Source organism: Chrysemys picta, chromosome 9, assembly GCF_011386835.1.
Source record: "Chrysemys picta bellii isolate R12L10 chromosome 9, ASM1138683v2, whole genome shotgun sequence".
Taxonomy (NCBI): Eukaryota; Metazoa; Chordata; order Testudines; family Emydidae; genus Chrysemys; species Chrysemys picta.
The window spans coordinates 54184330-54196806 of NC_088799.1; the positions used below are offsets into that span (position 1 = coordinate 54184330).

The window sequence follows — 12477 nt, forward strand, 5'->3', positions numbered from 1 at the left end:
CAAATAGTTCCTTAGTGAACAGTGCAGGGAGGGAGTGTTTTCTGAATGAGGACAGCTCGTGCCAAGTTGCTGTTGTCCCCACATGGTATCACCAAGGCTTCCCCTGATCTGAGGCACCAGAGTGACAGCCTTGGGCCAATCCCAGTTAATATTTGCACAACACTGGCAGCTATTCAGTGGTATTTACTGTGCACCGCAGGGGGGGTGTTCGGTACAGAAGCCATTTGAGCTCTCCGATCAATCCCTGTGCAGAGGAGAGAGGGTTTAAACTGCCCCAGTGCGCTGTGAATGCTAAGCCCCAAGTCCAAGGGGTTCCCCCTTCCAAAGGGGCATTGATGTCAATGGCTCCCAGTTCAAGGGGGCGGCTCACCCTGGGTGGGGGAGCGGGGAGGTTGTGATATCTGTGTGTTTACTTAAATCTGTATGGGTTAGCAGTGCTTGGCTAAAGCATCATCCAAAAGGGCATTCAGTCTCTGTATGAAGCCCTCACGAGGTAGAGACGCTGGAGAGTGCAGCCCCTCTTGTACCCAGGACAAACACAGTTCTTGGGTGGGGATCATTTCCCCAGTGTCGGGGGCACTGTGCAGGTTGGAAGTCAGTATGACAGCTCCAGGTGGGGACTCCAGACTGGTCCGGATGAGGCTGGCCAGCGAGACAATGAGGCGCACAGTGACTGATGTGAGGGGCAGAATGACAGGTAGGAGGGGAAGGGGAGTTCAGAGTCAAGGGTGGGGGGAGAGCAGAGGTGAATGGCAGCGCAGCGCTGTGGGAGGGAACGGAGGAGACAGAGCTGTGCTTCAGGATGTGCCCCTTAATCTGCAATGAGGCGTGCCAGGCTCAGGTTGTCTCAGGGGCAGGTCAGAGCCTGCGTGTGGCCCCTGGTGCAGATGGCCAGTTCTGTGATTCCACCCTCCCTCTCCCACACCCTTCCCTGGGGTCTGCCAGGCAGCTGGGCGACCGAGTCAGTGTCCCTGCAGACTACGAGAGGGGATGGAACTGGAGCCTTTGGCCACTCTTGTCCCTCAGATTTGCTGAAAGCCCTGAGAGGAGACGAGGCAGGGCCCTTTCTTCAAACCCAGTTGCCATGGTCACTGAAGGTGACAGTGAGTCCCCCTGGCCAGCGATGGGGGGCAATGGAAAATCCATGTGGGGGTAAATACACCTGAGGGAGGAGCTAAGCAGGTGCATTTGCCTTAAATTAACAGAGCTGGGGGCTGGTTTCTTCTTCTCCAAGCACTGGCCTGGAGGCACATAGGTAGGTAGGCGAGAGGGAGTGTGGAGCTGCAGCCAGCATAGGGGCCAAGAGAAGCCCACAGAAGTTGCTGACTCCATAGTGCCAGGACTCCACCCAGGGCTGGCTCCAGGCACCAGCTGAGCAAGCAGGTGCTTGGGGCGGCCAAGGGAAAGGGGCGGCACGTCAGGCTCTTCGGCGGCAATTTGGTGGAGGGTCCCTGTCCCTCTCGGAGGGAAGGACCTGCCGCCAAATTGCTGCTGAAGAAGAAAGTGGCGCGGCTGAGCTGCCGCCGATCGCGATCGTGGCTTTTTTTTTTTTTTTTTTTCCACCGCTTGGGGCGGCAAAAAACCTGGAGCTGGCCCTGACTCCACCCCCCACAACAAAGCACTAGGAGGGGCCAACGCCTGGGACCATGCCTGCCAGTTGTCTGGGCGGTGCTGTGAGTGCTGCAGCCTCCTTCAGCCATGACCAGGCAGACTCCAGTGTAGGCTCTGAAAATCCTAAATTCCAGTTCAGCCAACGGAGCCAGGCAGAGTTTCAGAGCTGAAGGACACTCCCATTCCACAAAGGCCAGAGGCCTCAACAGCAGGGGGAATCCTAACACTGTCGCAGTGTCAGTGAAAACCATCCATCTGCCCCACCAGGAACACTGTTCTGTGCCATCATTTCACTGAAGGTGCCAGCACCTGGCCCAGAGGAGACATCTGCGAGCCTGGCCGGGCAGGACCGTTCCTCCTCGCAAGGCAGTGGCCCAGGCTAATGATTCCTGTCCCAAAAGCTGGAGCAAAAGCTGCCTCCCAGGAAATGGCGTGAGCTCTTGTGATGAGGTGTGCAGCTAATTAGCATTCCCACTGTAGTGCAGCTCTTCTGATCAGCTATGCCCAGCACCCCACTTGATGCTGCCTGCTGTGATCCCTTCCCACTTGCAGCCATGCACTAGGGGTGTCTGTCCGCTGCGACGCTGAGCTGAGCCCCAGCAACCTCGGAGCGGGCCGGGTGCTCCCTCCTGATCCCAGTGGTGTGAAGGATTCTACAGAGCTCTGAGGCTGCCACCCCCGCAACACTGTGCAGCATGGCCGCCCACAGTTTGAGCCCTAAGACTGAGATTTCCACAGCCAACTAAGGGACCCCAATTAATATTCATGGGAATTGGGCACCCAGATCCTTTAGGCAGCTTTGAAATGCTCTGCCCAGGTTCCTAGCCCTTCGGTGTTTGTTGCAGGCCCTAGTGCAGACAAGGGCCTATGACTGCCAGTATTGGCACCACTGGCCTGAGCAGACCTGCTCTAAGCCGAGCTAGAGGACATGGTGCTTAGGCCAATGATGACCGCCGGGAGCCCTGTCTACACTAGTGCTAGCACTGTACTTTCACTTGTTTCCCGGATGTGCCAAACACTTGCAGCTCCAGGTGAAGTCGATGGGAGCTAGGCACCTAACCTGCTTAGGTATGAGATAGCCCACTAGGCACCCATCTGCATCCATCGGTGCCTAACAATCTTTGACAATCTGGCCTAGAGAGCCCAGTAGTCAGTTTTCTGGCTTTTCATGGCTCTGTGTCTCAGGTATCTCTCGCTGCAGCTGTAATATGGAGCAGGCTGGGAAATAATACTTAGCATCTTCTGTATTGAACATTCCACAAGCGCAATGGATTATCAGCCCATTGGCGGATCTATGGGGTGGGAGGTGGGCAGTTAAAAGTGCTGTGCTGGGTATTTGGAGCCAGTGGTATCTGCCACATTCACTCCTGGACTCTGCCTGGGCCTCTCCCTTCAGGGGCCTTCTGCTAGAGACCAGATCCTCACAGGCACCTAACTCCCCCTGACTTGGGTGGCAAGGACACTGACCTGTCTCCTAACCCCTTCTCCGCAGCGCTTGTCCCTCCTGAGTCACCTGCCCTGAAGTCTTTGAGGAAACAGAGCCTTGAGCTAGACATTTTGGCAAATGGATTAAAAACCATGGGAGAGGGCAAGGCAAAGGAATCCCAAACCCACCACACAGCAAACAGCATAGGGGCAGGCCATGTGGAACAACGAGCAGGGGTCAGGAGGGCAGTTTTTCCCACCCATATATTCTGGGAGGGTTTTTTTTTTTAAATCTCCTTCCTCTGAAGCATCAGTGATGGCCATGGCTGGAGATGGGAAATTGGCTGGGGTGTACCAGGGCTCTGAGATGGCAACATTCATTCTCTCACTCAGGGGCTGGGCTGGCTGGTTTTGGTTCAGATGCTCAGGGTCTAACTGATAGCCTCACGGGGGAGAAAAGAATTTTCCCCAAAGTCAGATTGATATGGACCTCGGGGGTTTTCCACCTTCCTCTATAGCATGTGGGTGCGAGTCACTTGCCAGGATTATCTGGGTCTCTCTCACTTAATCGTTTTCCTGCCAGTGGTGTCTAGTTGGCATTTCCCCAATGTCACCATCCAGTGATTTCCTCTATGTCTAGTTGGCAGCTGGTATCAAGCAGAGTGCCCCAGGGGGTCTGTGCTGGGGCCGGTTTTGTTCAATATCTTCATTAATGATCTAGAGGATGGTGTGGACTGCACCCTCAGCAAGTTTGCAGATGACACTAAACTGGGAGGAGTGGTAGATACGCTGGAGGGTAGGGATAGGCTACAGAGGGACCTACACAAATTAGAGGATTTGGCCAAAAGAAATCTGATGAGGTTCAACAAGGACAAGTGCAGAGTCCTGCACTTAGGAACAAAGAGTCCCAATCACTGCTACAGACTAGGGACCGAATGGCTAGGCAGCAGTTCTGTAGAAAAGGACCTAGGGGTTACAGTGGACGAGAAGCTGGATATGAGTCAACAGTGTGCCCTTGTTGCCAAGAAGGCTAACCGCATTTTGCGTTGTATAAGTAGGGGCATTGCCAGCAGATCGAGGGACGTGATCATTCCCCTCTATTCGACATTGCTGAGGCCTCATCTGGAGTACTGCGTCCAGTTTTGGGCCCCACACTACAAGACGGCCGTGGAAAAATTGGAAAGAGTCCAGCGGAGGGCAACAAAAATGATTAGGGGTCTGGAGCACATGACTTATGAGGAGAGGCTGAGGGAACTGGGTTTGTTTAGTCTGCAGAAGAGAAGAATGAGGGGGGATTTGATAGCTGTTTTCAACTACCTGGTGGTGATGAAGCACTGGAATGGGTTACCTAGGGAGGTGGAATCTCCTTCCTTAGAGGTTTTTAAGGTCAGGCTTAACAAAGCCCTGGCCGGGATGATTTAGTTGGGGATTGGTCCTGTTTTGAGCAGAGGGTTGGACTAGATGACCTCCTGAGGTCCCTTCCATAGTCTATGATTCAATGACCGACTAGCTAAGTGGCAGTTCTGCAGAAAAGGACCTGGGGGTTACAGTGGACAAGAAGCTGGATATGAGTCAACAGTGAGCCCTTGTTGCCAAGAAGGCTAATGGCATGTTGGACTGCATTAGTACAAGCATTGCCAGCAGATCAAGGGAAGTGATTATTTGCACTGGTGGGACCACATCTGGAATACTGCATCCTGTTTTCGGCCTCCCCACTACAGAAAGAATGTGGACAAATTGGAGAAAGTTCAGCAGAGGGCAACAAAAATGATTAGTGGGGTAGGGCACATGACTTATGAGGAGAGGCTGAGGGAACTGGGCTTATTTAGTCTTATTTAGTTTGCAGAAGAGAAGAGTGAGGGGGGATTTGATAGCAGCCTTCAACTACCTGAAGGGGGGTTCCAAAGAAGGGGGAGCTGGCTGTTCTCAGTGGTGGTAGATGACAGAACAAGGAGCAATAGTCTCAAGTGTGGGAGGTCTAGATTGGATATTAGGAAACACCATTTCACTAGGAGGGTGGTGAAGCACTGGAATGGGTTACCTAGGGAGGTGGTGGAATCTCCATCCTTAGAGGTTTTTAAGGCCTGGCTTGACAAAGCCCTGGCTGAGATGATTTAGTTGGGGATTGGTCCTGCTTTGAGCAGGGCTTTGGACTAGATGACCTCCTGAGGTCTCTTCCATCCCTAATTTTCTATGATTCTATCATTCAGTGAGGGGGCCTCGAGCATGGGTGCACCTCAGTCCCTCCCAGTTTCTCCCATGGCATGTAATAGTATAGGCTCCTGAGGGGCTATAATACTTTGGTCGCATTTCAGGTGTTGGGTTTAGTGTGCGAGTGCTTGGTGGAGCTGGTGGCCTGTGAGGTACAAGAGGTCAGATGAGATGAGCTGGTAGTCCCTTGGGAGGATTCAGGGAAGAAGCTAGTTTCCGGCAAGATGAGAACCTGATGTCCTCTCTTGGAACCATTAGGGTGGGATACTCGGGTCCGGGAGGCCAGGATCGACCTTGAGCCTTAACGTACCTGTCTATTGAGACATTGCTGCATTCCCAGGCTAGCAAGTGGCTTGTCACACTGAAGGGGCTGCCTGTCTGCAGCACATCAGCCAGCTCATTATTTTTTAATGTATTTATCTGTGAGCGCATTGGCAGCCACAGTTCTCAGAATTGGCTGTGGCTGTTCATGTGCACCTCAGTTCAACTCTTTGTTCGGAGAAGCCTGTGAATTATTAAATCAGCTGCATTTAGCACACAGCCAGATGGAATTGCTGTGTCGTTTTAATGTGGCATTGGGGCCAGGAGAGGTTTGGCCTCCTGAGTTCCACGACATTTGTCACAGCAGAACGAGAGCCTTTAGTCCTGCTACGTGAGAGCAGGGTGGGGTACTTGCAATTTTGCTCCCATGTTTTATGGCCAGTGTACAAGTGTATAGCTTATTTGGCACCTTCCCTAGGAGGAAAAGAGTTGGTGGGGGTGGGGGTAGGCAGTACCCTACTGCAAAACTTCCCACACAGCTTCTTTCTGTAGCGAACTCCCCACTAGAGCCTTTGGAGGACAGGTACATCTCACTGCAGCCAGAGGTGGGTAGACCTAGGCACACTAGCTTTGAGCAAGCTTGTGTCTAAAATAGCAGCGTGGCCATGGTGGTGCGAGGGGCTAGCCCCCTGGGTCCATGCCTCGGATCCCAGGTGGGCCTGTATGCGGAACAGCTAGACCAGCTCACTGCTTGCAATACCGTGGCTACTAGGATATTTTTAGCACACTAAATCTATCAAAGCTATCACGGGTATGACTGCCCGAGCTGGCAGTTACACCTCCAGCTCCAGCCCAGACAAACCCAAAGAGACAGAGGGAGGGATACATGTTCCCCATCTAACTCTTGCCCCAGCACCTGAGAAATGCAGCAGCTCTGTTGCTCTGTTGCTGCCAGGGACTGTTGTGGGACAGCAGAATCTCCCAGCTAAAAAAATCATCTCCCTGCCTTGTCTGAGAAATAGTTCCCACTGAAATCAACTAATAGGCGCTGCCATAATAGTGATGCAAAGAACTTCCATCCAAGGGGATTGAGAGTCTCCACCATGGCACTTTCTTCACATGACATGAGCGATCCGGGCTTCAGACTTGGGTGTGCTGCGTGGTAACACACGATGCCCATGCCCAGCTCACTTCAATAGCTGAATGTGAGGTCCACTGGGAGCTGCCCAGTGACTGAGCCTATTAAGAATCCAGTGCTACAAACCATTGAGTAGGCGTGGGAGAGCCGCTGCATTTCAGAGCGTTCTATTGATTTAACCATTTCAGTCTCTGGCCTAATTAGCCTCAAGCTAGTGCAGGCAAGGAGTTACCTACAGCCATCACATGGGAAACAATTACTAATTAATTATTCCCAGGGAGCGCACCAAAGGTGTCCCCTCCCTCAGCAATGGCAGTGAAACTCGGTCAGTGAACATTTTCCACCTGCCACAGCCTCTTGTCTCTGGTAACTGAAAAGTTCCTCCTCCATTTGCACTGCTTAGAGCTGAAACTGAAGTCCAGCCTGCTGGCTTCATTTAGGAAAAGTGGTGCCCCAGCGGGCTGGGGACAGATCATCTGTGGACGGGCTGGAGATAAATACACCACTAAGACCTGCCATTCAAAGGCAGCCCAGGCCGTTCTGTAATGTGCCCACCGAGTTACTGGCCATGCAGGTTGTGCATGATAAGCAGATCAGTGTAGTAATGAGAACATGATGCACAGCTAAAGGTTTTTGTGTGTGTGTGTGTGTGTGTATGAGAGAGAGAGAGAGAGAGAGAGAGAGAGAGAGAGAGAGAGAGAGCACATTCCATCAATGCTGCTGGCAGTCTATGTGTGCCGTGAGAGAAAGAAAGAACCACTTGGTCTGCTTCAAAGTGGGCGTCTGGGTGAACTAATTACCTGCTGTCTCCTTTGGAGACGTAAGTTCAGTTGCAGATTTTGGTCCCATGTGATTTGAGTTTGGTGCTTTTGTCTTAGAGGATATTTGTCTGCTAACTCCCCTGCCCAACTTAGCACACTTGGCAATCTCTGCCCAGACCAAAGCAGGGGACACTACAAGGGTGGATGGAAGTGCCTTGGCAGAAATTTTAGGGGTCCTCTATGTGGAGCAGAAGTGCCGTAGAGATGGCTTAGGATGGATATACACAGCACCAATCTGCACTGTGCTTGCTGCCAGTCAGTATATCACTTCCATGCACACTAAAATTAATTACCACCTGGCAGAAATTAAGCAGCGGTAACTACCCCAGCACCCAGAATACACAGGTTTACCTTAAATAACGATATCATCTTCCTTAACCTTCCTTTCCTCCATCAGTGATTGACATCAAGTTGGACAAACCACAGGATCCTCCAGCCAGTGAAGGCGGGTGTTCTTGCTAATACAGAGCGCAGGATTGGTCAGCTTCATTTGATACCACACGCTTGTTGTGTTGCTTCCTATTGGTTAGCTTCCTAAAGAAACAAATTGAGTTATCAGATGGGGGAGGATTTTTTTTCTCTCTGTCTCTGGGGACGGGTGGGTGGGAATATTCAGATCACGTCACTCTTAACAGCTGTTACGGAAACTTACTATTTTTTTGGTTTGGTTGTAATATATTGTACTTTATTAAAATTGCCAAAAACAGTTCAACATTTAAAAAGGAAAGTTTAAATCATGTGTATACAACTTTTTGCCAGATGAAAAGTAGTGACTTTGGTTTTTTTGGAAGGAGGTTGGTCTTTTGTTTTTGTATATTTGTAAAGTTACAGAAAAACTCCCCAGAATACTACAGTCTGGTTAGTTTCAGCATCCGACATAGGACATCGCTAGTAGAAAACTAGTCCCTGATTGGTTAAACAAAACATTAACTGTACAGTAAAAGATTTGACAGTAGAACAAATCATGCTGCAAATATACAAAATAAGTGTGTGATGTGATAGCTCTAACTATATCTCCATATCGCCATATCTAGATTTAGAGCAGGGGTGGGAAAACTACGGCCCGCAGGCCGGATCTGGCCCATGAGCCGTTTTAAGCCGGTCCGCAAGCCGTACCATGCAGCTTGGCCCCGCTCCGACCAGGGCGCTGGGTCGGGGCCGCATCACACGGCTCATCTCCACTCTGGCCGGGGCGCTGGGTCGGGGACAATACCATGCGGCTCAGCCCTGCTCCAGTACTCCAGCCGGGGCACAGGGTCGGGGCTGCACCACGTGGTTTGGCCCTGCTCCGGCCGGGGCCTGCACCACACGGCTCCCGGAAGCCATGGCATGGCCCCACTCCGGCTCCTCTGTGCTCCAGTGGCCCCCTCCTGTGCTCCAATTGGAACTGCAGGGGCGGTGCCTGTGGATGGGGCAGCCTTCAGAGCCACCTGGCAGCACCTCTGCGTAAGAGCCAGAGAAGGGACATGCCGCTGCTTCCAGGAGCCGCTTGAGGTAAGCGCACTCGGAGCCTGCACCTTTGAGCCTCTCCCCATGCCTCAACCCCCTCCCCCAGCCCTGATCCCCCTCCCGGTCTCTAAACCCCTCAGTCCCAGCCCAGAGCACCCTCCTACACTCATAGACTCATAGACTCATAGACTTTAAGGTCAGAAGGGACCATTATGATCATCTGGTCTGACCCCCTGCATGTTGCAGGCCACAAAGCCGTCCCTACCCTTTCCCTTGACTCTGCTGTTGAAGTCCCCAAATCCTGTGGCTTAGTGACTTCAATTGGCAGAGAACCCTCCTGCTAGCGATCCCTGCCCCATGCTGCGGAGGAAGGCGAAAAACCTCCAGGGCCTCTGCCAATCTACCCTGGAGGAAAATTCCTTCCCGACCCCAAATATGGCGATCAGTAAAACCCCGAGCACGTAGGCAAGAGTCTCCAGCCTGACCCTCGTTAGCCATTATACTATTTACCTGCCATGGCACGGTATTCCTTTGGCTAAAATCATGTTTTTCCATTAAACCATTCCCTCCATAAACTTATCTAACTTAATCTTGAAACCAGACAGGTCCTTCGCCCCCACCGTTTCCCTCGGAAGGCTGTTCCAATATTTCACCCCTCTGACGGTCAGAAACCTTCATCTTATTTCAAGCCTAAACTTCCCCACGGCCAGTTTATATCCATTCGTTCTCGTGTCCACATTAGTACTGAGCTGGAATAGTTCCTCTCCCTCCCTGGTATTTATCCCTCTGATATATTTAAAGAGAGCAATCATATCCCCCCTCAGCCTTCGTTTGGACAGACTAAACAACCCGAGCTCCTCTAGTCTCCTTTCACACCCCAAACTCCTCATCCCCGGCCCCACTCCAGAGCCTGCACCCCCTCCCACACCCCAATTCTGTGAACATTCATGGCCCGCCATACAATTGCTATTCCCTGATGTGGCCTTCAGGACAAAAAGTTTTCCCACCCTGATTTAGAGAGAAATAAACAGAGGGGGAAATGTATGATGGGGGCGATGTAATGCACTTCTTATCTCATGTTTTAGGGGTGACTACCCAACTTCCAGATGGTGAGACAGAGTGTTCAATACGTGCAAGTCTCACTGTCATGCATTACACAGTATTATACCATCCCATAGGGGGTATGTGCAGAACTACGGATATAGCAATCAATGTTTTTAAGAATTTTTAGTTGCTAATGTTGTATGGCATAGTTCTTGAAGTATAATGTACTGGTGTTTTTTTTCCCTCATGGGTATAGTATAAGAGACACACACATACTATAGTGATTATATGGAAAAACTACATTACTATCACTTAAAAAGTATGGTTGGCCCATGGAATTCCATTCCCCATGGTTAACAGTGGCCACCATTTTGCATTCGCCCTGGAATAGGAGTAAGTGCCTGCAAACAGTTGGTATCCTTATAAAAAAAATCCTGTTCCTGTTGGAAAGCTCCTGTCTGAGCCTGAGCAATATTCAGATGTGTTTGACTTTCAATGGGGATTGAGCACTAAGTGGCCACCCACTCTTCCAGCTCCAAAATGGTGGCCAAAGTTTGGCCACTCCTGTAGATCAGGAGCAAAATCATGTAGATCACTGGAAAATCATAAAGTTTGTCCAGTGGGGCCACCACACTTTTCAGCTGACTGGCCCATACATGATGGTTGCTCTTTATTACGGAACATTTTCTGTATGAGTAAAGAAAAGCAAGTGGCTGATGAATCGGGGAGGGTGGAGGGAGGTCTTGGCTTCTAAAAAGGGAAGACTGTTTTGGTAACATGGATGTAATTTTTGTATTGTGTACACACATTTTACATATATATGTAAAGCATCCATTCGCTCACACACAGGCGCATGCACACACATACGTACACACCCACCCACGCCGTATAGAGTTTTTGTTTCACCCGCTGTTGTTATGACATGCAACTGCTTTAGACAACAGTTGTGGAAAATGAAATGTATGGGAATAAGAAGTTCTTGTTATTGTCAAATAACTTGTGATTTGTCATCTCATCAATAAAATAACACATAGATGTGCGTTAGGCGAGAAAAAAATGCACATGGAAACAGCTCCACATCCACTACATCTGTATATGGGAGTTGTGCAGATGCACACTCAGTGTAAACACACACACACACACACACACACACAGAACAATGGTGGTTGTCGAAAGATTGCCTGTTACCTCACAGCAACTTAAACCAATTCAGTGTCACTCGGGTTGCAGTGTATTGTCTTATCTTTAGTACAGTACTTGGCCTGAGTGACAAGATACTGTGTGAACTTAATGAATGTACTGATTTTTGCTTTATGAAGTAGCTTTCCTTGTGCAATATTACTGTAGAAAAATAAACCTCCCCCCCACACACACACACACACATGTGCACACACAATCTGGAGAACCTTTAGCCTTTTTCTTTTCCCCGCATCAGTAGCCTTAGAGAAGTGATTGCCAAGCTTCAGTATAAGAGTCGCTTGTCTCAATGTGACCTGCAGCCAGACCTGAATATGAGGTATTTAGAATTTCCTTTACCTCCTCCCTCGTTGCATTAGTAATCAGTTCTGCTTGGCTATAAGGCAGTTTTCCAACTCTCTCTGCTCCCTCTCTTTCCCCCCCGGTCACATCACTTGTATAGGCTCTCATGTCATGTAGACTTTAATTTTTTCCAGCCTCATACTGTGTTCCATTCATTGTGTTAATAACCAAATCTCTTTATTTGCTACATTGTCATCACTGTACTTTCCACTCCTGTTTGTCTCCCGCACTGTCTGGAATGCAGTGTGGTTAAATTTCATTCAGAAGACTGGAACGGAACCTTGACTTAGCCCTTTGCTGGGGATGATGCTTTCTGAGCTGACTTGTCATTGGATGCACAAGAGCCAGTCATGTGGAACCGTACAAGGGCAGAAGGACATGGACCCTATGGTATGGAAAATCCCTGGGGCATAATTGATTTAAACAGTTACCAGTAAGACTCCCTCCAATTTTACTTCTCTAGCATACTTCACGGGAACACCAGAGAGCACTTTGCAAATGATAAAACCAGATGAAATGGAAAAAAGTTAGAGAAACATCAATGCTAACCAAATCATTTTAAAAGGTTGTCTAAGTCTAACTAGCGACTTGCTATTCATCTCAGTGTCAAGAGGTGAAAGCGTGCTGGAGAGGTTATTGTGCTTTGACATATTTTCAGTATAACTAATGTAGACTTCTGAAGAAAGGCCAGGGCAGTGATGGCTCCGAGAATATTAGCTTTGGAAGCAGGAGAAATGGAATCGCCCTCAGAAGAAGCAACTGGGGTGGCTAGATGAACACTGCGTTGGAGGAACCCATCAAGAACAGTTCTTCCTTGTCAGTCTTCATTCAGAGTCGTAGTATCGGAATGAAAACTATGCCAAGACAATGAGCAGCTGCCAGTTCCACAGCAGTGAGTGTTAGCAATAGGCACAATGGGTTGCTGTCTCCTGCAGGGCTGCTGGATGTCTGTGTGGCACTAGGGATACTCTAACAAAA

At 49.9% G+C, this 12477-nt stretch overlaps 1 protein-coding gene across 1 annotated transcript in view; it reads left to right on the top strand.

Moving 5' to 3' along the window:
* RAB6B (RAB6B, member RAS oncogene family) overlaps positions 1 to 11108 on the top strand; it is a 146223-nt gene extending 135115 nt beyond the window's left edge. Inside the window, exon 8 of the mRNA XM_005303633.5 lies at positions 7865 to 11108. Coding sequence (XP_005303690.1) covers positions 7865 to 7929 — 65 coding nt within the window. The 3' untranslated portion in view covers positions 7930 to 11108. The remainder of the gene's footprint in view (positions 1 to 7864) is intronic.
* Positions 11109 to 12477: the final 1369 nt, after the last annotated feature.